Raw genomic sequence first — 27,524 nt, 5'->3', positions numbered from 1 at the left:
ATAGCTGTTTGTATTGTCCGGGTTGGAGCAAAATATGTTGGGAATGGAGAGGGTGGAGTGTCGCGGGAGTGGGTCATGTGACAGTAAAAGATTGCCAGGGTAGGGAAAGGGGGTTGTGCAGGTTCACCTAGCCATGAGACACCAGGAAAGGTAATTTGATTCCAAACAATTAGTTTATTGATCACTACAAAATGTCTCTCAGATGTTTCCCACTCCCTTCCCTTTTTCCTCCAACCACGATTAGGAAATGCTCAGGTCCAGGAGCAGAAAATTCACTAACTGCCATCTCAAGTGCTACCAGAAAAAATTACAATGATCAGCAATGTGATTGCGGCAGACATACAGCAAAGAAATTTACATAGTTTGTCATTAGATCTCATAATATCATCTCATGAAAGGTAAATTGGGGAGATTTTGTTGGTTTGCTATATGCATGTAGGTAAAACCTATCTACACCTCTCTATAATTAAAGCCTAATAATCTTGAAACATCATTCATCAGATAGCATTGCTCAATTTAGGACTAGGCAATTTTGGCACGAAGCCTTCATGCATCTTGACTTCAAAAACACACTCATGAAAAGAGCAAATCGCTTATGTAAAAAAGACAAATTACGATGTCTTATATTACAATTTCTTTAATGTAAGCAGTTTGCTTAACTAGAACAAAACCATTACATATGATTTTGTAGTTCTGAATTCTTTAGATAACAATTTAACCAAATCAATATCCCTTACAACAGTCAGACTGGCACATGGTGCCAACACAGCCAATTTTAATTGCTATTCAGCATTGACTGCAGCGTTGACTTCAAGAACAACTCTTCATTCACTTGATAAGGTTAATTGGGAATCAGTAAAGATACAATATGTACCAACACATTCAGCTCACAGGTCAATAGTTACACATTGCCAACTTAAGCTGCAACTTTACAGTGTATCACTAAGACCTGCAAGTCAATTCTTTTTCAAACATTGGTTATAAACAATTCACATTGTGTGTAGAAACATTACAAGTTCTGTCTGGACTCAAATGGAATCAACAACATTCTTGGGTTTCCAGAAGTAAATAAGTACACAAAAAAATGAAAGGTGTGAAACTGCCCTGAATTACATAAAGGAGAAGTTAACACTGACCTGAAATGGATGGGTTACAGTATGTACAGTATAAACAAATTACCGTATTTATCACATTGCATACACAATTATAGCACATTTCTGTTTTCACCACAGTATATACCAATCACACCATGTAATAACGTATATTTTAAGTACATCCTGTAAAGGACAAACTTAACAATATGTACAGAGTAGATTAAAGCACATATGGATTAAGGCATGTGCCATAACAATTTACAGAGCAGAATTATAGTATACACAGTATATACAAATTACAACATAAATCATTGGTCTTAAATCTACAAACCACCAATCTGACAAAACCTTTTAAATCCTCCATCTGATCTACTTCACCAAATTATAAAACTCAAGGATGTTTCAGAAAATAATATAACTTTTTAACCATCCATAATGTATGAAAGTGAATTGCAAGGTTTGAAAGATGGACAACACTCCAGAAAATAAAAAGCATTCAGAATGAACTCTTCTCCTGGAATGTTGTAATAATTTTAATTGATTTCAGCAGTGTATTGATTATTACTTATAGCCAGCTACTTGAGCTGATTCATTTGTTTTGATATCTTTGTTGATGCCTCATACTACATATTAGGGTTTCGGTTTTTATATGCCAGGATATTGGCAGCCAATTCTTGGGGATCCAGAAGCTGTGGATATTGCTTCATAACTGCATCTACCAGGTGGTGCTGGAAGATGGCGCACAGCTTCATGCGCACAGTCTTCCGCTCCTCTCCACAGTGGTCGTGAGACGGCCACTGGCTGCTTTTCCAGTAGGATTCCAGAGGCTGTTGGTCACATCTTTTCACTGACCAACCATGAGGGTCAGGAAGACTCTGCGACCGACTGTTGTTTGAAGTGAGGTGCGAGTCGGGCCAGCAACCGTGAGACCTCTGGGAACTCAGCGAACTGAACTCATTGGACAGACTGAAATGTGGCTGGATTGCCATTCTGTGCATAGGGACGCAGCATCTTGAACCAGTGGATGGATTTTGTGGCGGGTAACTACAGTGACCTAATGATGGCATTGACTCATGGGAATGGTAGCTATATTGGTGATGGTCTAAACTGGGTGTGTGTAAATAATACGCTTCATTGCTCACGGCATAGAGTTCATTGTGACTATGAGATCTGGAAGGCCACATATCAGAAAATTCTTTCTCAAAAGAAACAAAGCCTTCATCGTAACTTTGATGCAAGCTCGAACATGTTGAATTAGACATGCTGTTGTCAAAGCCCATACGCTGAAACCACTCCGCATTCAAGTTAACGGACTTCTCACTTGACATTGAGGGCCCTTTTAACATTCCACTGCTCTCGGCGGAGATTTCATTCTGCTTCGGATATGGCTTATCTGAGCCATGCTTATGCAAAGACCCGTTCTCACCTGGGTTAAACGCTAGCGGGCCAGTGTCAGAATATGGCAACCGTTTTTGCACGCTGGCCTTTTTCTCTTCCTTGTTCACACTTGCAGAGTTGAGGTTTTTTGTCGGTGAAGATCGGGCAGTGGCACGAAGCTCATCGGCCACTGAACGCTGAGGCTGGTTAATTCGCTCAGGATGATAGAATTTACATTTCATTCCGTAAGTGCACTTTTTACCTGTAACGAAAGAAACGAAGGTTACCATTCAGAGCAAATCCCAAGCTTTGTATTTCATTCTTTAAATATTTCTATCTCTCGGTCACTCTTTCCTTTACATCTTATCTTTTGACCAAACTGACCAAACCACTATTACAGCTTCCACTAATTGATGATGCAAAATTTTGTTTGATTTCTGACAAGAGTATTAAAGCCCTATTTAATATGTTAGAGATGGGACACAAATGCAAGTTATTGTTATTGAATCATTTGACCCTCAGTGTGAATATTGATACCAAAGTAAAATGTTATGGCATATTTATTTTCAGGAGCACAAGAGATTCTGCAGATGCTGGAAGTCCGGAGGAACACACACAAAATGCTGGAGGAACTCAGCAGGTGAGGCAGCATCGATGGAAAGGAATAAACAGATGATATTTTGGGCCGAGACCCTAAGGAATTGACAGATTTTGTGTATGTTACTGTTTATTTTGGGTTTTTGTTCCCTCCTTTCCTGCAGTTTTGCAGATGCCAAGTACTTCATATTAGTAAATCAACATACAATCTTTAAGCAGCAACTTGTGATGGCATTTAAATAGACCAAGACAACTTTAGTCCTCATATTTCAGGATATGCACCTGAAAGTCTAAGATTTTGTTTAACTGAGAAAGGGTAGCACTAATCTTTACAGATTATCCAGTTTGCAGTATTGTCACTAAACAGCACCTACATTAAAACCCAGCTGATATTTTTCTTTAATGTTGGGGGACAGAGGACAAATTCTGGACAATTCAACCAAACGTGCGAAATCTAGCTCACAACGGTTGGCTGAAGGACTTTAGATTCTCAAACTGTACACTCCGTTGGAAAGTAAGTAATAGAGTGTGGAAGTTAGACAAACATTGTTGAATAACCAGCTGAGAGAAGTAATGGCATGACGAAAGGTTGTTGCTACTCTATCCCTGATTCTCCGATCTAAGATCCGAGGCTTCTGTCAGTCAGAGATAACCATGGATACTTCATCCTAGCTGTCTAGATACACAAGTCTGGGCAACACGATATCCCTGATTCCAGGGGCTATTCAAAGGTGCAGCTGCCCAAGATAATAGGCACATTCTTGCAATTAAACCACACTATTGTTACTATAAGCAATCTGGGCATAGGTAGGCAAAATTAATTGTGCACAACTCTGTGGTGGAAATTTAACAAGTTCATATCATACAGTGCACAGGTAGCGCAAAGTCCAACTAAACTGAAGTAAGCTGAACCTGAAACAATGTTTACCACCAATGAGAGGTTGACTTCTGCATGTTTCATTAGAATGTTAGGTTGGCTGATCAAATTATTGACAGTCCCCTCTCAGATGCTAGACCTAGCTGGCTTAGCTTGTAGCTACAGAATCTCTACAGAGTTGAATTAGACCTAAGTGGCATTTCTTGATGCAATCCCAATCAGGAATAAAGCCCACTCCTCCCTCAGGAATCAAATTACTTCAGGAAAAGTCCACAGTACGCCACAGGGTACTCACCATAGGGGCAATGTTGCCGCTTATGCTCTGGAATTACGGGTTTTATTCGGAGAAAGTTATCAAGACTGGGTCCGTGACGCCCAAGAGGATCATCGGGAGGCATAAACCTGTGTAACAGGGAAAAAAAAAATCATCAGAAAGGAACTTCAGGCAATTGGTCCAAAATTATTAGGTGGTATGAATGCACTGAGAAAGAAAAGCCTTGCAGGACAAGGTCAAAAACTGATGAACAAATATCGCTCAGTAGCAAAGGGACACCATTGTGTTTTCATGTAGCTGAAAGGGATGCAGAGTCAAAAGAGCCTTGAACAATATCTAAAGCAAGTTTATGAGTTCAGCCCTTAATGGTAAGAGACAGTTTCCCTCTGCTCACCTCAAGACTCTTGAATTAAATAAACTAGATAGTTTGTATCTACTTCTTAAACAAACTGGAGTCCTTTTAATATAGTAGTATTAGTGCGATCATTTGAGTCAAGTACAATGTTCTCCTAAGGGGTTATATAGAAAACCTACAGCACAATACAGGCCCTTCGGCCCACAATACTGTGCCGAACGTGTACTTATTTTAGAAATTACTTAGGGTTACCCATAGCCCTCTATTTTTCTAAGCTCCAAGTACCTATCCAAGAGCCTCTTAAAAGATCCTATCATATCCGCCTCCACCACTGTCGCCAGCAGCCCATTCCACACTCTCACCGCTCTCTGCATAAAAAACTTACCCCTGACGTCTCCTCTGTACCTGCTTCCAAGCACCTTAAAACTCTGCCCTCTCGCGTTAGCCATTTCAGCCCTGGGAAAAAGCCTCTGACTATCCACACGATCAATGCCTCTCATCATCTTATACACCTCTATCAGGTCACCTCTCATCCTCCGGACCCCAAGATCCCTCTAATCCTCCACACTGCCAAGCGTCTTACCATTAATACTATACTCTGCTATCATATTTGTCCTACCAAAATGAATCACCTCACACTTATCCGGGTTATATATTGGTGGATCATCGAATGGCTGTAGAGGCCAATCCAGGATCCATACATCCTGGTGCATTGTGGGCAAGAGCAAGCCATGGCTGTGGTCAGTGGTTGGGCCTTTTGGTTGTCCAGCCTCTGCTTTCACATCTCCCACTGGTTCTCTGTGACACAGTGGAGGTGTGCTGCGGAGAACAACATAATTGCTCACTATCTGCTAAGCTGAGAATCCTACTTATTCTGTGGTATCATGTGACACCAAAATGCCTCAGCAATGTCAAAATGCATGCTCTTTTGGGTGAAGGAAAAAAACTGATCATATGCAGAAGCAATACTGAACCTACAGCACATCATATTATCAAGGGTTGCTGGAACTAAAGTACATTCTGCTTTTCAGTTAATTATTTATCACCATTATTAATTCAAGCAAAAAAAAAACATTCAAAAATGACTGGAATATTTATCAAACTGGTCACTAGGGAATGTCTTTAATAATTGTCATGTTCAGTTTTCATTATTGACCTGTACAGTTGTATAACCTATGGTACTAGTATTTACTCACTGGATGTTTTCTCCATTAACTGCCGAACATACCCTATTCTGTATATTTTACAAGACTGTCTTCCTTCAGTGATGAGTTCAGTGCCATTTTTTAAGAGCTTGTTAATTATTTAATTTCAATGAAAGAAAGAAATGATTGATTTGACAAGCCAAACACTATTAGTTGTCATTCTTGGTTTACTGCAGCAGTTTCTGAGCCAGCAGTTCAGTTTGTTTTAGTATTTGAAGACTGTACGTAACTTAGGACAGGCTCAATGCAAATAAAGAGTCAAATTCACAGTCGTGGTCATACATTAAGCTCCATTAGTTAACTTCAGTAGAAAACTCAGACAAGTCCAAACAGAATAGAATGCATTTGAAACTGCTCCAATCAGCGGACTGCCTGTCCACTGCCCAATTCACCCTGCGTTCAACTTTCCTTTCAGCAACCAACTTATTTCCTGATGCGAACAATTAAAATCAATTGTTTCTTGCAAACATTATTGGTAATCAAAATGACATTCTTCATTTTCAGCCTTCTGTAAATTGAAGGTTAGCTACTGAGGGAGACAAATTGCTTCCAAACAACAAACTCCACTTGACAGGTTTTAATGGGAACCTCAGGAGGAGACATGAATAGAGAAAGTTCATGGGCCAAGAGCACTCATCCAAATAGGCCAGCATGGGCGAATTGGGCCGAAGGGCCTGTTTCCACTGTCATTACTCTATGACTCCCCTTGCTGACTTAGAGAGCATTCAACTCCTATAGGTTCCGCCTACGCTTTAAGGCGTAGAAAACTGCCTTCTATAGTGCACTGTCATCTGAAATGAGATTCATTTACCTTGTTTTCAAAATGCGGTTTAAAATATTTCTCATTTTGAAACCTGACACCATTGAGAGTATAGTAGCAAGTCTCACCTTTGCTGATTATAATGTGTTGTCAGATTAGCGATTGCTTGGCACGTAGTGAAATTGTTTTCTAGCTAACTTATGTTCACATCGATTCTACCTACCCAATTCTAATCCTACTAGAGTTCTGGAGTGAGATGCATGATGTAAATTCCAGTTCTATTTTTGCACCCCCCGCCCCCAACCCCGCTGATCTAATTGTTGTGCTTGGTGGTCTCTGTTAAATTTCTACTTACTTGTCATTCACAAATGAATACATCAACAAACGTTCTTCAATGAACTTCTTCCACTCAGGTTTTTCATTCTGCAGATCTCGATACGTGTCGTTTGAAACAATGATGCCATTTGTTTCATACGCCAGCTTGACTATGAAGCGGTCATCATAGCAGACGATCCTTTTCCCACCGACACGCCGTGAAGGTGTGAAGACGAGTATTTTTTTCTTTTCAAGCTCCCGGAGGTAATGCTGGTCTAAAAGGAATACCAGAGAGAGATCAGCTCTGATGAATGCGTCAGAGTACTGAGACACACCTGTATCACAGAGTTAGAGATTATAGTCGTGAAGTATTTCAGAAAACCATCACATTAATCTCTAATTTTGAGGCTCCTTTCAAATTCTTTTTGTTCTTCCGCAGTGGGAGGGGAGATGAATAGCTTGCTTCAGACTGTAACATCGAAACAGCAAGCTATTTGTCTTCCCTCTTGCTGTGGAAGGACTGGTACCTCTCTATCACACCACGGCTGGCTGGTGGCGCAGTGAGATCAGCGCCAGACTCAGGAGCGAAGCTTCCCGAGTTCGAATCCAGGCCGGGCCACCCCCCACCCCCCCCCAGCACACTATCCATCCGTGCCGGGTTGAGTGTCGAGCTAGCCACTCGGCCTCGTAAAAAAAAAATACAACGGTCAAGTCAGGAATGTTCATAACGTGACCGGGTTAACCCTGACACAAGAATGGCTGAATGTCTGGTATGACACGCTTAAAAAACACACACACACACACACACACTATAGTTTTTGCTGGACTGCAGATCATGGTCTCTCTTTGGAGACTTGCTAGGTGGGTGGTGGGTGCTGGAATAAATAGGAGGGGAAAGGGGAAGGGTTGATGGTTCTGCTGCTGTTTGTGCTGGGGGGGCATTGGGGTTTTTCTTCTGTTTCGTGGATGTCTACAGAGGATAAGAGTTTCAGATTGTACACTGTATACATTCTCTGATATTAAATGGAACTATTGAAAATACAAGTCCAAAATACTGCAGGCAGGTAGCTTGATGGGTTTATTGTCAGCTCATTTATAGTGAGAAAAAACATTTAAGAAACAATATACTTATGGATCTCCTTTTGAGCAATACATCTGCCCATCATACAAGCAGCTGAACTTATGAGGGACTGAGATGAAGTCCACTTAATGTTATAAATGTTGCCTGCTAACCTAACACTACCTATATTGTAGTAACACAATCTTAGTAATTTCCTTTGAGTTTCACTCATTCTCCAGCTGTAGATTAAATTTTCAGTCAGCAATGGAAGAAAACAGTAACTTACTAAGCTATGTTGTGGTTTGACATTGAAAACTGCTTTAAGTTTACTTTTTTTAAAAAAAGAATTCTGTCAAAGACTTTGTCCAATGTACCCACTAATCAGAAGGACAAAGAAATTGGATGCTGATTTCACTCGATAATAGTTTTGCTTTTCTTTCCTGCACTTTATGGTGCATCGGGCAGCACCCTTGCTGTTTCTTTGGCATTTCTGTTTGTTTACTTTTTTATATATACGAAGCCCAGTTGCTACCTTGACGCTCAACCCAGTATGGATTGAAAGTGTACAAGGAGCTAGCCGTATTTGAACCTGGAACCACCAAGTCCGGTGTGGATGCCACTACACCACCAGCCAGCTTAAGGCATGGGTAGGGTGGTATATTTAAGTAACAGGACTGTTGACCAGCAGTGGAAGCTAAAAGAACATGGGAATACAAAGAGGGCTTGGATTGTATAATGGTTGAAATGGTTGGCAGAACTTTGAAGGCAGTGGGAATTTGGACCACTGTGGTCTAGTGATGGATTGGAAAGAAAAGTAAACCATAGATTAAATTGCATGTGAACAAACACAGGTTTGGCCGTCAAGTACCAGAAAATGCATAGTAGAAAGGGGGACCTCAAACAGGTATTGGATTCCATTTTCATATTTACAAAGAACTTTACTTCAGATGTGGGCCCTAGACAATTACACAGGATTCCTTCCTGATTACACACATCAGTGTGGAAAATATATGCCTAAACCATTCACTATAGCAGAAATTTAGATCAAAAAAGTTTGCATTTATACACATATATCAGGTCTAACCTCAGGACATCACAATACCATTAATACCAATGTACCTGAAATGTAGTCACATACGTAATGCAGAAAATATGGTAGTCCATGTCTCTACAGTAAGCTCCCATTAATAACAATGAGGTGTCTGGAACACCCATAACCAAGATTGTGAAATAACTAAGCTCTGTTAATTCACTATATTTTTATAAACATAGCCTAGCAAAGGGTTATACAAACATGACTTCTTTACATGTTACCGTGTGCACAGTGACAGAGAGCAGAAAACTTCCCTAATTTTATCTTCCATCTATGAAGCTGTAGGTCAAGGACACAAAATAGCTGGAAGCTAGTTTCCTGGTAAATTGCTCCCTTCTTTTGATGTGGTAGAAAAGATTCCTCGCAACATTAATAACCCATCATTTGGAGATTCTATTGCAACGGAATTGGAATACAATCGGAATACTGCATACCTGTGATCGGCACATCTGGTCTTGATTGCTCCTTCCTCCAAGACGGGACAAAGACAGTAATATCCGTGTGATCTCTTTCAAGGAACCAATTGACTGCCAGTTGAATTCCAAGGCAAGAAAAGACTTCTTTATTCCCATGACTGCAATAAAAAAAATCATCCAGAATAAGACTATTTGCCTTACAAGTCTAGAAGTTCTGTCAGCCTTTGTAGTCTTCAAGGATATGACACTAGTCCACAATATGACATTTACCTGGTATAAAATAGCGAGGGCTCAGGGATTAGAAGATAGCAACTGACAAAATCTAGTCAACTGGGGCAGTAGCAGTAAGATTGGGGTTTGATTATCACCACTGTCTGCAAGGTCTTTGTACGTTATCCCCATGGGTTTCTTCAGGGTTCATTTGCTTCCTTTCACATTACAAAAGATGGACGATCAAGGTTAATGAGTTGTGAGCAAGCTATGTTGTTGCTGGAAGCTTGGCAACACTTGCACACTATCCGCAAAATCCTCGGAATTAATTTGATGCACGACGCATTTCATTGAGAGTTTTGATGTACATGTGACAAATAAAGGTAATTTTTGTCTTTAACTGTTTTTGAATAGTTTGCTGGAAGTTAATGGCTTTACTGTTGTTTCAGCTGTATTGATATCCATGAGCCAAATTATTAATAATTTAAATCTAGTGCCCATCATGAAAGATCAGAATCAAGAAAGAAGTTCAACATAAATAATCACAAATAACTGAAGAAAAAAAATTAATGAAAGTTCTAAGCTCTCAGTTTCAGTTGATTTTTTTGTAACTTAGTTAATTTTATATGCTGGGCAATAGCTTTTCTTGGATCGCCTGGAGCTGTAATCTTGTCAGATTCCTGGTCCTCCAAAGATGTAAGAATTTTGTGTTTCATTTAATATTGTAATGTACCATGCTCTTGTTGGAATATACTTAAGGTCTCCTGATGGAGGTTTAGTAAGTTTACTCCTGAGAGTTAGGAGAAAGCAATAAGCAATAACTTGCGTTTTGGATTTCCCCATGCCTCATTCTAATACTTAGTGTGAGATGTACAGCTGGTAGTGGCAGAGTCCACACCAAGTAGCGACAGATGAGCTACTGAATCCATCAGCACTGTGCACTAATGCACCCTCTGCTGTGTTACAGAGTCATACAGATGGAGTGATGAATAACCTCTGCAGTGATGGACATTGGAATCTAAGTGGGGGATACTTCAGGCTGCGAACTTCAGTAACTTCAGGCATATGGGAGTGAACAAGTTTTAAATTCCAAAGAAAAATTAGACTCATCATACAAATGGATGACTCAGTTGGTTTCTTGGAAATTCACGTATGCTCACTGCGATGTATCTCAACATCAATTATTTCCAGAACAGTATGTGTTCGAGGGAATCAAATCGTGCTGGCATCAAATCATGAGGGCATCAAGTTTGACCAAGACCATCTTTTCATAAATCCATGCTTGTCTGAATGACTTGATTTTCAATCATTGGATATAGACCATGCAAACTTCCCTCTGAGTATTGCCCAGTAATTAGGTCATAATACTATGCACCAATAAATCCCTGCCATTTATGTATCAATCTGATGTATAGGAATTAACCTTCATGGACTATGATACATAATCCTCAGGTATAAAATATTAGGTGTTTTTTTTTATCCTAAGTTTGGTCACAACTTTTTCTGACCTAGAATTCAAGTAATTTTATACTTTTGATCCCACCAGCAATGTAGCTGGAATTGGACTTGCGTTAACCAAACATTGCTCACTTGAAAGAAACATTTATTTAGGTAACAGAAAATGCGCCATCATATGAACAGAGATTCCTTTGTGGGTTTATGTGACTGTGAAGGCATGTGCTTTTAGAAATAAATTTATGAATGTTATATTGTTTTAAACAGATTTTTAATCAAAGTTCAATTTTCGATTTTATTCGGCAAATACATTTACAGGTATTAGGAATCTGCTGTGGTGTGTGCTGTGGCTTGTGCAATAGTATGCAAAGTCACAAAGTTTCAAGCTTAATTTTTTTTCTCTCTGATTAGACGTGAACACATCAAGGTTCTGGTGTGGTCATGAGCTGGTGAACTCAGCTGATGCCAAAATATTTAGGTAGTCAATGGCAAGGTCCGAGATTCTTCTCTATTTGAACCTGAGGAAAATTATGCTAACCCATCCTCATTAAAAAAAAATAGACAAACCCTGATTAAATGCCATTGTCAGCATATGAGCAAGAACTTTGGTTTTGGAGCCAACCTGGAAGAAACTCATCCTTTAACATTAAAGCAATGTGTAATTATAATAACACAGATGTCCCACCCTGCCAACAAATTGAATCTGAAATACAGGAATTACTCAGTGTCTGATGCAGGTCCTCAACCTGAAAAGATAACTTTCTTTCTCCCATCATAGATGCTGCATGACCTGCTCAATCTTTCCAGTATCCTCTGTTTAATTGATGCAAACCAATTCAGTATGTGCAAATTTAAATTTTTCCATGAAGTCCTTCTCCAAGTGAGGAACAGAATAATGATGCAACCTCTCTTTGAAATATATGCCATTATTTATTGTACCATGATGCTCCTTCACTAAAGGAACAACTGCTGCTTTCATACCACACAGATTCTGACAGGGGAAAATAATGCATAATCAAATGATCAGAATATTGCAAATCGCGTGCAATGTGAATTACTGCAAAATTCAAGAACACAAGAAATTCTGCAGATGCTGGAAATCCAGAGTAACAAATCAACAATTTTGGAGGAACTCAGCAGGTCGGGCAGCATCTACTGAGAGGAATAAAAAGCAGACATTGTGGGCCAAGATTCAGCAGGGCTCAAAGGGTCCTGATGAAAGCTCTAGTCCTGAAACATAGACCATTTATTCTTCTCCATAGATTCTGCCTGATCTGCGGAGTTCCTCCAGCATATTTTGTGTATTACTATAAAGTTCATGGTTTAACAATAGTGAAAACAGGCAAGATTTCAACACTGCCAATTATGTCTACAGCCCTTTACAACAAATAATGTAGTTAGTGCTTTAATGTTAATTACATGGTGATGAATTATCACATAACTATTTTCCACAAATAGGATAATGAAAAATTGACATGCATTTAGTGATTGAGGAAAATAGACCAGCCATTGCACTGAGGACTCTACTGGTCTTCAAGATTCCTTTACTTTTCCCAGGTGGATAGTTACATTTTACTTTATAGAAGTAACCTTCAAACTGCAGCATTCTGTTAGAACTGCACTGATGTGCCTGTTCAAACTTTGTGCCCAAGCCCCTGGTATGGGAGCTGAACCCATTGTTTTCTGACATGCTGAGATAAGGGCATTATCGACAGAATGAAGGCTCCAGCTGACAACATGACAGCCTGCACCACAGAACCACTTCCCTGAGGTTTTCTGTCACACAGCAGAATACCCACAGCAGGAAGTTGAACGGAACTCCATCACTGACATGTTTTCATGAAATTTAACTGTTCCATGACCTCTATCTATTAGCGGTGGCCTGAGTTTCCCGAGTGCAAGATACTTGTGTCCCATCTCAAAGCCAGCACTAATGCTTAGATTTACCCATGTATCACTGCCCATGTGCCAGCTTTTGGGATTGCTGTCAGTAACATCAATTGCCTGAAGGCCTTTGCTGCTACCCCTATGTTGTAATGGTAGGGTTGTCATGGAAACCAGCATGGCGACTTATCGTCCATGGACTTCCCAGCTGATAGGCCACAAAATTTGCCCAGAACCTGTGCATCACTCTCCACTGAGAGAATGTCAAACATTGGCTCCAGCAAAAAAGGTATTCAGTTACCATTTTATTATTCTGCTCATTTTAATTAATTGAATTTTACTGTACGCCTATGCTTTAGGTTTATAATTGTCGGAGATGCAGGTCATAAATTACTTCTGATCTTCATTTTGTGGCAGCAAAGGCAGTCACAAAGATTCAATGGCTCTGAACACAGTAACCAATCAGCCCAAAAGGCTTGGTCTCACTCGTGGTCGAAGCCATTCTCTGAGGGTGTTCAGCTGCCCGGGCTTAAACAATCCATGCTCTGCTGGGCCATATCAAAGTGCAGAGAGCCAGTACCCGGAGGGATGGTGCCAATGACATCTCTGGTAGCTCGATCTCAATATATTTAAACACAGCTTTTAAACCGGTGACTTAACAGGGTTTCCTCAGGGGCAGTGTTTCATTTGGGATGGCCAGTGTCCCAGGTTCACTTCTGGACACCAGTTCTGTCCTTGTGAAGTGTGCACGTTCGTCCTGTGGCCATGTGGGCTTTCTCTGGATGCCCCGGTGTCCCTCCCACATTAAAGATTCTGGGCTGGCAGATTAACTGGCCACTGTAAATTGTCCCAATTGTGTAGAAGAGTGGTAGAATCTGGGGAAGGGCTGAGTCTATGGGAACAAGGGAGAACAAAAACAGAATGTGTAGATTTATAGTAAATTGATGCTTAATTTCCCTAGTGCAGATTCAAGAGGCCCAAGGGCCTGTTTTAGTGCTGTATGACATTAATTCAATTACAGGAACATTATACTCAGAACTGAAACAAAACACACTAAACATTTTGTCTGCCCTGCAGGAAAGAAAGGTAATGATCTTTTGATTTTTGGCAGGATAGCAATAAGGAAACAGCTATGATTAAATTGGTTTCTAAATAAGCAGCTGCCACTATCACCAAGATCACCAATTTCCTTATTAAAAGGGAATATCCACTCAAATGAACATTATTTTCATCTGGGACAGAACCCTTTTCAGCTGACTCAAATAATTACTAACCTATAAAAGGCAAGGATTATTTTTCTCTCCTTCCCCACCCCCGCCCCCTCCAGCTTCCATAGCCACTATCTTGAGGAATTTGCCTTGGGTTCATCTAAAGTACCAACGGTCATACTAAATCGCTGTCCAATTGAACAGCTTGCACAATGTGAACCTTTACCCTCCTAACAGGGCAAAGCGATCCTAAGTATTGACAGAACAGGGCAGAATGTGGACCCATTTTAATGTGGAGTCAAGGGTGAGCAATAGCAGACTGTAGGCAGATTATGATTATAGCTCAAAGGGACCATAAGGTCAGAAATTGTTGTTGTTTCCTCCAGTGCTAAGAGTTCAGATGTGCTCATCCAGATATATATTACTTTGGTGTGTTGGGTTTCCCCTTCATAACTTCACAACTGTCTATTTCTCCCTTTGTACGTGCGCCTGCATCCTGGGTAATCCACTTTCCTTCAAACCAAGAGCAATTTTCTTCCATCCATGACTGTTGACTTTCAAATTTAGCCAGCTGAGAATCTGAAAGTCCCCCTCCACTTTCCTTCCTACCTTGAAACCTTTTGCTTCAACGTTTGGTCAGCTACCCTACCATCTCCAGGTGTCTCACTTCAACAGAACTCGTGAGCCACTGCCACAGGCCCATTACTGCTGATTTGGTTTGTCAGATAATATCAATGGATTTGTGCCCCACCAATGACAAAAATCCAACATGAAAAAAAAAGGTTCGAGACTAAAGATTGGCTGTGGGATATTTTTGCTCATGGCCTTGGGGACTTTATGCCAGATATAGGAAAATACTGACTTTCACTGCTGATTCTTATCCAGTCATAAGATCACATTAGCTTGCCAATTGCCCCTGGTAGTCCGAGACACTGACATTTACAGTGGTCTTGGGCAGCACAGCAATTAATCTAAGTGAATAACTGAACCAACAATCTACAGACTGGAATTAAATTTCCCAGCCTTGAAACTTAAATTCAATTGATCGTCTGGAATCATAAGCAAAAGGAACATGAATCAGTGATTATAGAGCAGTGTTACCCAACCTTGTTTATGGCAGAGACCCTTACCATTAACCAAGCCGTTTGTGGACTCCTGGTTGCGAACCCATTATAGAGCTGTTCAGCATGACAGCAGCCTCTTCAGCCCAATTTGCACATTCTTTCCAAAGTATCTGTCCAAGACAGTCCCATTAGCCTGTGTTTGGCCCACAGCCTTCTTAACTTCTAACCATGTAGATGTCCAAATAGCTCTTAAACATTGTAATCGGACCTGCCTCTACCAGCTTGCTCCATATACCCACCACCCTCTGTGTGAAGTAGTTGCCCCTCAGTTCCTTTATCACCCCAGCTCCATGTCCTCAGCATTCCCATGAAAAAAGCCCCTGCCTCTCCTTGTTACCAGGATGGGAGACTTGATTAACATCCTCAAGAATCTTTCAGCATCCTTATTTCAGCCTCTACTTGTTACTCAAGTCTTGCAGTCCTAGTAACATCCTCCATTACCTTATTTCTTTGGGGAAGATATCTGTAATCCTCATCCATTCTGGTTTGTATGTGACTCCTGCTCTGCACCCACCTGACTGACCCTTAAATTACCCAGCTAACCACATTGTTCATGAAACTTTGCCAATGAAGATCACATCCATAAAAAAAAATTAATAGGTGAATAAAATAGAAGTCAAGCTGGCATGCAAAAGAGTCACCAACATGGGGCTGGGCCATTATTAGTTGGATTGAGAAGATCAAAGCTCTAAACTGTGACAGTCACTTCTTCAGAGGTCACGTAACCTTCACCAGAAAGAAAATCAGGCAGCCACTAGGAGTGCTTAATTAAAAAAAAAAATCAGTTGATCCTTTCACAAATAATGGCAAAAGACTTGGTACAAGCTCTGGCAGGATCCAGCAGGATTATAATAAACATGAAATGGTTGGATGTGTCTCCCTACAACTGATGAGTTTATTGAGCTCGATAAAACTTTCTACTTACATGCTGGATTTTCTGCAGTAAATGGACTTGCACAATTCTGCTGGATGGGGAAGTGGGAACTTGGCTCAGTGTTAAGGAAAGAATAATGATAAGTACTCTGGTCATCTGAAAGACTTTGTCACCATGCCACATCATGCCAATGGACGTTGTTCCAGTAAGTGGAATCTGCAGATTTTGGAGGGATATTTTAGGGTGTTTGGGAGCTGCTACTAAGCATTTACTCGTGTACCATCCTTAAAGAAACGCTCTTATAGCCCACATTCCTTCCGCCCAGCCACACCACTTCCAACTCCACCCCTAAACTGTGACTATCATAGGCTTCAATGAATTGTTAGTCATTCTCCCTGGAACTGCTCCAGTTGCAGATTATCTTTTGTGGTATCTGGTGACAAAAAACAATACGTTCTGTTTTGCTGACCATGCCAGACCTGGCAGAAAATTCCCCTTAGAAGGAAATGCAGAATTATTTGCATACAATTCATTAAAGTTTTATGGATGAAAGTGCATGTCATTTATGAGTCGATAGAAAAGGGAGGATGGATTAAAGGTACAAGAAGCAGGAAGAATAAACTTCCTGTAATCTCAGCGAGTTACAGGAATTTATTGTTTTGTAATGTTCACAAATGATAGCGCTCATATTAGTTTATGAGCGCTAAACGTATAGTAAACTTATAGCCCTAAACTTATAGCTGACACCTATAATCCTCTTGGCACTTAGATAATGAAGTATTTGGGGTTCAACAAGGGTTTCAGTTCTGGTGTCAGCTCATATGATTATCAAATAAGGGAAAGACAAGAGACTGCAGATGTTGGAATCTGGACTGACGCACACAAGATGCTGGAGGAACAGCAGATCATTCAACAGCTGTGGATGGAAATGAGGCAGTTGGTGTTTTGGGTCGAGAGGCTTCACTTTGACTTGAAGCATCAACTGTCCATTTTGCTCCCTAGATGTTGTCTGGCACACTGAGTTCCTACGACATCTCGAGTGTCCTTCCCAACTAGGGAGTACTTACAGAGGGCTTTCCACTCTGCTTCTGAACGTTCTGGAATTTTCTTTCCTTACTCTTCATGACTGCTGCTGTTTATTCCCCCCCAAATAGCTTCAGCCCCACTAACTTGTCAACTCACTGTTAGAGAAATAGTTCAATAAAAAAACGCCTTTTCTTCCATTGCATTTCAGCAAACTGGAATGGAAACCTGTAGAAGGAAAAATTCTGCAGCAATACCGGTAGGAGGCTGGGAATTGCCTACAGCACGTTCCCACATGCTTTAAGCGCAAGTACTCAAAAAAAAAAGCATCTTACCTCATAGCAACATTGCTGCCATCTATGACAATTGTCCGCAAGTTGGCTTTCTGCCCTTGGACCTCTTCCTTTGCTGGCCCACCAGCAGGTACCTTGATCGTAGGGCCGCCACGAGACACCAGGAGAGACGCTGGATCCTCCTCTGGTGTACTATCCTTCTCCACGGGCCCTTCTGCTTTCACTAGCTCCCCAAGTATGGTGTTGGTATCAGCATTGCTGTCCACTTTCTGGAACACCGCATGGATCTGTTCTGAGGTGTAACCCAGTTTACGAAAAAATTCCATTTTCAACTGCAATTCAGTAGAGTCTGTGTCACTCTGTGTGGACCTCCCACACTCTTTGCTGGTGCCATTCTCTGCTTGTAATTCATTGGCTATTTGGAATTCCTTTGAACTGTTACTTCTCCAATCATTGGTTGAATAGACTTCATTGGAATTCGGTTTTGACTTGGTATGACAGGCCTTTGTACCACTAGGAGGATCAGCTTGAATCGCTCTGCTACAGGAGGGGAAGTTCAAGGACGAATTATGGCTGCACTGGGCATGCTCTGCCAAGCTCATTTTCTCCTGTGGGTAAAATCCACCTTCCTTCAAAGCTAAATCCTAGAAAGAAAGACAGAGATACATATTTGTATGGTTGAATGCAGAAAACTGAGGTGGTCGTGGCAGTCAGCCGTCCTGACCAAAACGGAAAGCTCGCATTTGCCCAGTTGCAGAAAGGGCCACTGGGTTCAACTTACTAATCTGTGCTGAAAAAACTTAGTCAGATAAAAACTTAGGATGGGAAATGACTCAAAACTCCTGCAATTTCTTATCAAGTTAAACTTTCACCTGCTCTGTTAATATGAAACTAAGGTTCAGTACAAATAGAATAACCACAGATACGGCAACTTAAAAAAATATATGGGCAAAAAGAAAAAGAATAGTCATCTTTGCCTCATTTTGTGCCTCGACCGCTTATGAAAAGCTAATGGTTACTGAGAAAGTTAGCCCCCATTCTGCTCAAATCCATTGATGTTTAAGCAAGCTTGCCCGCTTTACTCATTCGAAGCTATTCTGATTATCGGAATATGTATTTTTATGAATTACCAAATGGCTCGGCTGTACAACAAATCTCTTTGCATTGTGCCTTGCATTCACAGCAATCAGAGGGCACATGTACTGCCTCCAGGACCTCTCTCCACTGCTCCAGAGTGCCCTACAGCTTACGAGTTAATGTGGTCCATGTTAGTAAACCAGCTCTTCTCACGGCATCTCAATGCAACCCTGTATTCGCAGCGCCATTGACATCAGTCAGGAAAAGGAACTTGCTTTGTGACGCATGGCACATCTGCCAATAATGTTGCACTGTTTTACATAGCAGATAACATCAAAGTCTCATTTTCTCTAATTGCATATACCTGGTTATAAGTTGTCATGTCTGCGGGATATCAGCTTGCACAAGCTGGCTACCACATTTCCTGCATTACCGCAGTCACAGCATCAAATAAGTGTTTCATTGGCTGAAAAGTAGTTTGGAATGTCCTGTAGCTGTGAGAGGTTTGGTATAAATGCAAGGTTTTCCGTCTTTATTTTGCTCAGCAAACAGATTAGACATTTCTGGAGACTAAAAACAATCAGATTTGCTTCCAAAACTTGTCGGAAAGGGCACCCAAGCCCTTTGCAGTTAAAATACATTGCATGAGGGCTACAGATGAAAATTCAGCAGCCTGCTTAGATCATACGACCATAAGATACTGGAGCAAAATTAGGCCATTTGGCCCATCTAGTCTGTTCTGCCATTACATCATGGCTGATCCATTTCCCTCTCAACCCCCTTCTCCTATCTTCTCCCCGCAACCCTGACTAATCAACAACCTATCAACATCTGTCTCAAATACACCCAATGACCTGGCCTCCACAGCTGCCTGTGGCAACAAATTCCACAGAATTGCCGCCCTCCAGCTAAAGAAATTCCTCTTCAGTTCCATTCTAAATGGCTGTCTCCCTATTCAAAGGCTGTAATCTCTGTGCCTAGACTCCCCCACCATTGGAAACATCCTCTCCACATTCACTTGATAGGTTTCAATCAGATTTCCCCCCCACCCCACACTTTCTTCTAAATTCCAGTGAGTAAAGGCCCAGAGTCATCAAATGCTCCTCATATGATAAGCCTTTAAATCTCAGAATCATTCTTCTGAACCCTCTCCAGTGTCAGCACATCCTTTCTTAAACAAGAAGCCCAAGTCTGTTCACAATATGCCAAGTGAGGCCTCACGAAATGCCTTATAAAGCCTCAGCATTACATTCTTGCTTTTATGTTCTAGCCTTCTCACAATTAGTGCTAAGGCTGCATTTGCCTTTCTCATCACTGACTCAACCTGCAAATTAACCTTTAGGAAGTCCTCGTGCAGGATTCCCAAGAGACCATTGGGCTCCCAAGGTCTCTCTGAGCACCTTAATTTGTAATTGCAGTTTTAACAAGTGTTATTTATGCCTGGTGCTTTGTTTAATCTTGTTAAGTTGATTTTGACTGGCATGGGTTTTCTGCATTCAGTGATTATTTAAAGTGGACTCCTTATTAGTGCTTATCACAGGGTCGTTGTTTTGAGAATAACTCACCTCATGCTGTCACTCGGTCAAGCCACCAATATTCTGTTTAAATTCCGATGTATAAACCCTTATTTCTGTCTCAACATGGGTATCTGCTGCTCCTCCACACCTGGGTTCAGCTGTGCCAACGTATACCGTGACAATTTATTTTCTCTACCAAAGTGCATGAGCATACACTTCCTGACATTGTATTCTATCTGCAGCTTCTTTGCTAGTTCTCCTAATCTGTCCAAATCCTTCTACAGACTCCCTCCTTAATCAACACTACCTGCCCTTCCACATATCTTCGTATCGGCAACAAATGCAGACACAAAACCTTCAACTCTGTTCATCCAAATCAATGACATACAACGCAAATGAAGCGGTCCCAAAACAAACCCTTGTGGAACACTAGTCGTCACTGGCAGCCAATCAGAAGAGGCTCCCTTTATTTCCACTGTGTGTCCAGCCAATCAGCCAATGCTTTATCCATGTTAGTATCTTTCCTGTAACACCATGGGCTCTTATCTTGAGAAACAGCCTCATGTGAGTCAAGGACAAGTTTAGGACTGATGCCAAATTTATTTTTACTTATCTCATAAGCATTTCCAAAAAAAAGATTCATTGCCAGGAACAAGGAAATCCAATGATTTGTTCAGCACCCATTATATCTCAACATATGTTTGCATAATGCAATATATTAATCATACCACACTTGGTTTCAAAGTTGAATTACAGTAATTAGCTCAATCAACTTTCATATTTGCTAGATTAATATAAGATTAGGGCAGGAAGCTAAAGTATTATGCTCCGTCAAACTATTTACTTCATCTTAAATTATGCTCTAATATAACAGGATACAAGTTAAACAACACACAAAATGCTGGAGGAACTCAGCAAGCCAGGCAGCTTCTATGGAAAAGAGTACAGTTGACATTTCAGGCTGAGACCCTTCATCAGGACTGAAAAAAAAAGATGAGGAGCAGTAAGAACGTGGGGGGAGGGGGAAAGGAAGAACAAGGTGATAGGTGAAACCAGGAGAGGGGTGGGAGTGGTGAAGTAAAGAGCGGGAAGTTGATTGGTAAAAGAGCTACAGAGCTGGAAAAGGGGGAATCTGCTAGGAGAGGACAGAAGGCCATGGAAGAAAGGAGAGGGACACCGGAGGGAGGTGACTGGCAGGTAAGGAGATAAGGTAAGAGAGGTAAATGGGAAATGGTAAGGGGGGACATTACTGGAAGTTCCAGAAATCGATGTTCATGCCATTAGGTTGGAGGCTACCCAGGCAGAATACAAGGTGTAGCTCCTCCAACCTGAGTGTGGACTCATCGCAACAGTAGAGGCGGCCACGGACAGACATGTTAGAATGGGAATGGGAAGTGGAATTAAAATGGACAACCAGTGGGAGATCCAGCTTTTGCTGGCACTTAGTAGGTGCTCGGTGAGGCAATCTCACCATACAGGAGGCCACATCGGTAGCGCCAGATACAGTAGACGACCCTAACAGACTCACAGGTGAAGCATCGCCTCACCTAGAAGGTCTGCTTTAGGCCTCTGATTTTACATATTTAGAATGGATTTGTGAATCTTGCTATACATTTTCAACTGCAGCTGGTTGATGAATGCCTCTTTGGGAAATTGGGAAATTGTGACCTTGAACTTCTTTTTAGAAGGAGCACCGCAGTCCTGATTGGCCAGTGTAGTTAACTTGCCTATTTCTCCAAGCCACACAATGTAAACTATCTTCACCCACTATTGCTTGTCCATGATAATAAAGTCGCTATATGGTATAAAATGCCTCAAAGCACTTTCAGTACTTTAAAAAGTGCAGTGACTGACAGGCAAACAAAATTTCCTGCTCCACCAGCAGAATAATGAACAACACCTTGATGTTTCTTTTACATCCAAATGATTTTATAGCGCAATTACAGCCCAAATGACTGTACCTCTGTAACCCAGTAAAAACTGTTTACCTTAGAGATCTGAGGTTGATTGCATTTAAGAAATCTGTGACCTTCTTACTGAAGACAAGGAAATGGCAAAAGCAAAATCTCTATTTATATGCAAACAATAAATTCTCAGGTTACTCATTTTAGCCGAATCAATTTCCTGTTTTCTGGGACAATTAGCTTTTAAAACTTCCTTCATGCTGCTGGGTCTTAACCATGAAACTCTCTGCCTTGCAGCGCATTGGGATTTCCAGGACTGTAAAGGTTTAAGAGAGTGGTTTACCACTTTATTCTGATGGAAAGTAGGGATTGTCAATAATGTCAGTGATGTCCATATATGGAAAAACTACATTACAGCACTCCTGAATTGCCCTTCTGGGCAGTTGTGTCACAAGGTATATTTGTCAGAGAATTTCTTTCACTTTACACTGAGCCAAGAGGAACTCAAAGTACATGCTGGCCCGACAAGTGATCTCTGTATTCTGTGTAGCAATTTAAAAGTTACATTCCCTGGAGATATTTTCCCTTAAAATTCAGTGTTTCCCCAAGAGAAAATAAACTGAAAACCATTCACACTCTCACAAATTTGCCTTCAAATCAAAATCTCTACTGAGAGAAATCAAATGCTCAACTCTCAATCATGTAAAACAGGGTGATATAACGCTGCAGAGGAGTTTCACTCTATTTCCTCCCCCCCTCCCAAGCTAGATGAGAGTTCTCAAATCCAGGAATGATGGATAATCCTCAGACTTCCAATCCAGAAATGAATGATTGGAATTTAACTGCCTATCCTCATTCAAACCATTCTTGATCTTGTCTCTCCATTCCTTTGCAACTTCCTCTTGCCCTGATGCTCTGTTCCTCCAACTCTGCTGTCCTACCCATTGTACTAACTTTACTCCACTGGTGAACATGTGCTCAGTCATCTGGATTTAAATCTTAATATTCTTGCCCTATTTATTTCTCCAACATAGTGTCCTTTAGATCCTCTGAAAATCCACCTTTGGAACTCAATACTTCCATATGCCCTTCAGCTTGTGTTTGTGCTCTACTACTTTAAAAGTGCCATATAAATGAAACTCATGGTTGCTGTTTTGCAATATAAAGGATGACAAAGAGAGGAAATGTGCCAGCTTCAATGATTCCTTAAGTCTCAAATAAATACAAGTCCTACTGCAGAGCTTTGGTTCAACTGAAGTCATTTGAATACACATAACAAGAACCCAAGGAAGACAGACTGTGAACAATGTTTCTGAAAGGAGGAAGTACCCAGGCTCAATAATTAACACAACAGGACACAATTGTTTAAAACAGTAAACAGTGCCATTTATGGGCAAAGCATTTCCCCCTCCTTCTGTTAGATTAGTGATTGAATTTGGCTTAAAAATTTAGGTGTTAGAACTTCCCATCTAGGGCTTCCTAGAGAAAAAAAATAATTAGTGTGCATTTTCCTTTTCACAGTTTTGATTTTTTTTACTGGATTTAAATACGTTGTCCCTAAAGATTCAGTTAAATGTCTAAGTGGCCAAAAATGAACCAGTCACAACAAGAAGGCGATCTATGACCTGATAAAGTTACTGATCCACTTTTCCCGAGTTTGCATTGATGGACAAAACAATGAATTTGCTTGAGTGATAAACAACTTTTAGAGCAGTGTAACTGCATGTGAGCTTGTTTGGTACAGGGAATTCAAAGGCATGACTTTTTTTGCATCGTTATGCAATTCTGTCTAATTGATCTTCCTCAAAATGAAACAATGACCATTTCTGGATTACTTGGTGCCACTCTAGAAATTGGTAATGGACGCCTCATGTCCTGAGTCATTCTCGCAACATTCATGCCAATGCTACGAAGGATGATATCAGTCCCTGTGCAATGCTCCTTTTGGGCAGGGGAATCTGGACCAAGTTATCCTGGGGAACCTGTGATTGGATATTCCTGGGACAAGGAAATCTTAGTTGCATAGCACCAAACTGGCATACAAGTTTAATACTCAGTAACGTCTTCTTTAAATTTACTCAATATTCCCTGACCTGCAGGAGCACCTCCACCTGACTGAGGTTCTTTAGGACTTCCTGCACCATATTATCCTCATTGATTTCCTGGCCTCTTTGTCTTCCCTCCTCATCCCCATTACAACCTCACCCACCTTTTCATCTCCTCACAAACACATCCAAGCAGGAGCCCCACTGCAATTTATCATTAAGGTTCTAGGTTCCTGAGCCTCCTCCCATCCAGGTTCAAGGCAACAATTTTTTTAACCCAGTTAGGCTGTATTGCTAACATTACGGACTTAACGCATTTGTACTGATCATACAAAATCACTTTCTCACTAGGCTGTAAAGGCTTATTTTCTGTTCCCACTCTCCTTGCCTCAAACTCAATCAAGCCTACACCTACCTCCCACTGAGAAAGATGAACATTGTTAAATGCAATGGCTGTTTTATTGCAAGTGAGGCCAGAAAAGATGCCCATTCTAGCCCACAGTATCAGTTTCATTAGAATTAGAAGATACCGGAGTTCACCTTACTTTCTAGATCCAGGGTAACACTTTCTCCTTGATGTCTGAATACTGCCTAATTTATATTTTACAGTGTAACTGAATATGGAGAGGTTAAATGTCTTCGATTTACACTGAGAATGAAAGAAATTTTCACCACTCCATTTCCCTCCAATCAATGAATCGAAGTAGTGTGAAGAGGGAATGAGGTAGGGGGAGAGAGAGGGTGGGTGAGTAGTGAAGCTGCTTGATTATGGGCCTTTCCTGATTAGAAAGCGACAAGATAATACTGATTGTTTTGTGTGTGCATCCCTTCACCTCCCCCCATCGCCTCCTACTGGTGCTACCCCCCCCCCCCGCCCCCTCATTCTTCCATGGCTTTCCGTCCTCTTCTACTAGGCTCCCCCTTCTCCAGCCCTGTATCTCTCTCACCAACTTCCCAGCTCTTTACTTCATCCCTCCACTATCAGGTTTCACCTCTCACCTCGTGTTTCTCCCTCCCCCCCACCTTTTAAATCTACTCCACAGCTTTTTTCCCTCCAGCCCTGCTGAAGGGTCTCGGCCCGAAACGTCGACTCTGCTCCTTTCCGTAGACGCTGCCTGGCCTCCTGAGTTCCTCCAGCATTTTGTGTGTGCTGCTTGGATAGAAGGAAGGGACGATGGATTATTCGGTGATTGGCTCAAATTTACTAAATTTTTTCCTGACTTGATTCATTCTTTTTTAAATCCCTGGAAGAAAAATTGACGAGGGGATGGAGAGAGAAATGCTTGTATTTTCGGTTTCGGCTAACGAGAACTCCACTACATACTTAAAAAAAAACTCTTCTATCAATAGCACGAGAAATAAACTACTGTTGAACTGTTCAATAATCAGCCATTTTATTGAATTAGAGAGAGCAGGAACAGCACATTCACCCAACCTGACCACATTGGCGTTTACGGTCGGCACAAAACTCCTCTCGGCTTACTCCACCTAACCCTGACCCTTCTTCTCCCTTCTCCCTCAGGACTTACCTCAGTCGCTGTACAGTGCACCTCTGTTGACTCGTGAAACCGAGTTCCACATGCCGCCCGCTAGCTAATGATCTGATTAACATAACTAATACCAGAAGCTAAGCATTGAACATCTGACCCCGCTGGGATTTCAGTGGCTGATAAAAATAACAGTCAGACTCAGAACCACACAAACATTAGTTCTTGAGCGTTCGGGGAGGTGGGTGGGTAATTTCCTTGATTTTCTCACTTGAACCCTTATTATACACTTTCATGATTAATATGTTCCAAACTCTCGTTTCTATTTCATTTTCAAAGATCGCAAAGATAAACCCACTGCGTCATGTTTGAAGCCCCCCCTTTCACCACGAAACGCACGACACACACGATTTATTTCGCAATATTCTAATAACTAACCCAAATTCGGCGAATAGAGTGGGTCTCACCCGAAGACATTCAGCCTGAATGTGTGTCTGGCGAAACCCGCGTCTCGGTAGACGTTCCACAGACTCTCTTTGACAGGAGCTTGTCACGATTTTACTGATTAAAAAAAAAATCTTCAACGCCCAATAAACACGTTTCTCAATACCTGAAGTAGAATTGGCGCCCAAATCTTAAACCCTCAGCAAACCAGCCCTCACTCCCTGCTGGGGACTTAGATACCATCCGAAATCGCACCGAGGTTAGGTCTCTTAACGCCAGGGAACGATCGCGCCTCATTTGAGTGGGACTTTGAGCAAACTCCAACTCACACGCAATGTTATTTCTTAAGGAGCAGTCCTTAGGGTGATATAATCACTCTAGTGTAGGTTTTGTTACCAAATCTTAGCGAGAAAACTTAAGTCACACGCTTACCAAGCTCTGCCTGCCGAGCTCCCCATGTAAACGTTCTGGAAGGCGCATTCCAGTCTCACCTAAAGCTGCTTGTTTGTCAAGCTGCAGCTGGGCACTGACAGGTTTTATATATATACATACACACACACACATATCTCCCGTCCCTCCCATCCTGTGATGTCATGACAATGTTATGTTGCCAGGAGACTGCATAAATTTCTACATTGAGGAACAAACAGTTCCCCGCCTCGAGTTGAACTTCCTCTTTCTCACCAGACCAAACAGTTGAAAGAAATCCGGAAGTCTGCGCTTCAGATCAGCTCCGACTCCCGTTTTGTGCATTTGTTAAACCCGGTGCATATTCTGAAGAGTTTCCTTGCGTTTAGCAACATTTCAGGAATTACCACTGATTTCCAGGAATGGAACAGCGTAAAGCAATTATTTTTGCGTAACCTCTGGATCTCAAGTTTATCAATCTTTGCCGCAAAAAAAAAATGTAGCAGCACAGAAGGGCCGGCTGGAAGAGTTCAGCGGACCCGGGAACATCATTTCCCTCTGTAGGTGGTAACAGACCAGCTGAGTTCCTCCAGCGCCCCTTTGTACTGCTCCAAGTTCCAGCATCTGCAATCGTAGAAATGCAGGCTGGTGTTCCAGTACTGTGCCAGTGCTGTCCTCCTATCCTCTGGAGCAGATTTATCCCACCACACAATCCTGTGGAAGGGCCAGGCAGTTTTTCGAGATTGTTATCATTCAATACACCAGTGCAAAGGAGAACAAAATAATTGTTCGTTTACATCCAATGCAGCATATGTATTAAATACCTCAATAAAATAACTTAAATGCTCTGGTCAATATCTAACTTTCATTCAATATTTTGGTGAGATGATAAGGGGGCATAATTTTAAGATGACTGGAGGAAAGTACTGTATAGAGAGGATATTAGAAGTAAGGTATTTGACATAGAGGATGCTGAAAAGAGGATGCTGTCTAAGTTGCATGCCATCTGGGACAATGTCTCCCATCCACTACATAATGTACTGGGTGGGCACAGGAGTACATTCAGCAAGAGACTCATTCCACGGAGATGCAACACAGAGCATCATAGGAAGACATTCCTGCCTGTGGCCATCAAACTTTACAACTCC

The 27,524-nt window shown here is 41.4% G+C and overlaps 1 protein-coding gene across 1 annotated transcript; it reads right to left on the bottom strand.

The window, feature by feature from the left end:
• Window positions 1-26,501, bottom strand: LOC134338244 (ribonuclease ZC3H12A). The gene is made up of 6 exons (XM_063033954.1): window positions 26,401-26,501; window positions 17,537-18,138; window positions 9,442-9,581; window positions 6,895-7,129; window positions 4,241-4,347; window positions 1-2,733 (listed from the first exon to the last, which is right to left on the bottom strand). The coding sequence occupies exons 1-6, from the start codon at window positions 26,446-26,448 to the stop codon at window positions 1,718-1,720; spliced, it is 2,148 nt and encodes a 715-aa protein (XP_062890024.1). The 5' UTR covers window positions 26,449-26,501; the 3' UTR covers window positions 1-1,717.
• Between the last annotated feature and the right edge of the window lie 1,023 nt (window positions 26,502-27,524).

The sequence above is a fragment of the Mobula hypostoma genome, chromosome 26, assembly GCF_963921235.1.
Source record: "Mobula hypostoma chromosome 26, sMobHyp1.1, whole genome shotgun sequence".
In the NCBI taxonomy this organism is placed as follows: domain Eukaryota; kingdom Metazoa; phylum Chordata; class Chondrichthyes; order Myliobatiformes; family Myliobatidae; genus Mobula; species Mobula hypostoma.
This window is presented reverse-complemented; position numbering and strand designations above follow the sequence as displayed.

Bases quoted from the DNA above. Each gene is read 5' to 3' on its own strand.
- LOC134338244 (XM_063033954.1), bottom strand. From the start codon at position 26,448: ATGCGCCTTCCAGAACGTTTACATGGGGAGCTCGGCAGGCAGAGCTTG. The intron at 7,130-9,441 runs GTATGCAGTATT...TATTCCTTTTAG, and splicing joins ACCAGATGTGCCGATCACAG to ACCAGCATTACCTCCGGGAG. The intron at 2,734-4,240 runs GTGAGTACCCTG...CTTTCGTTACAG, and splicing joins GCGGCAACATTGCCCCTATG to GTAAAAAGTGCACTTACGGA.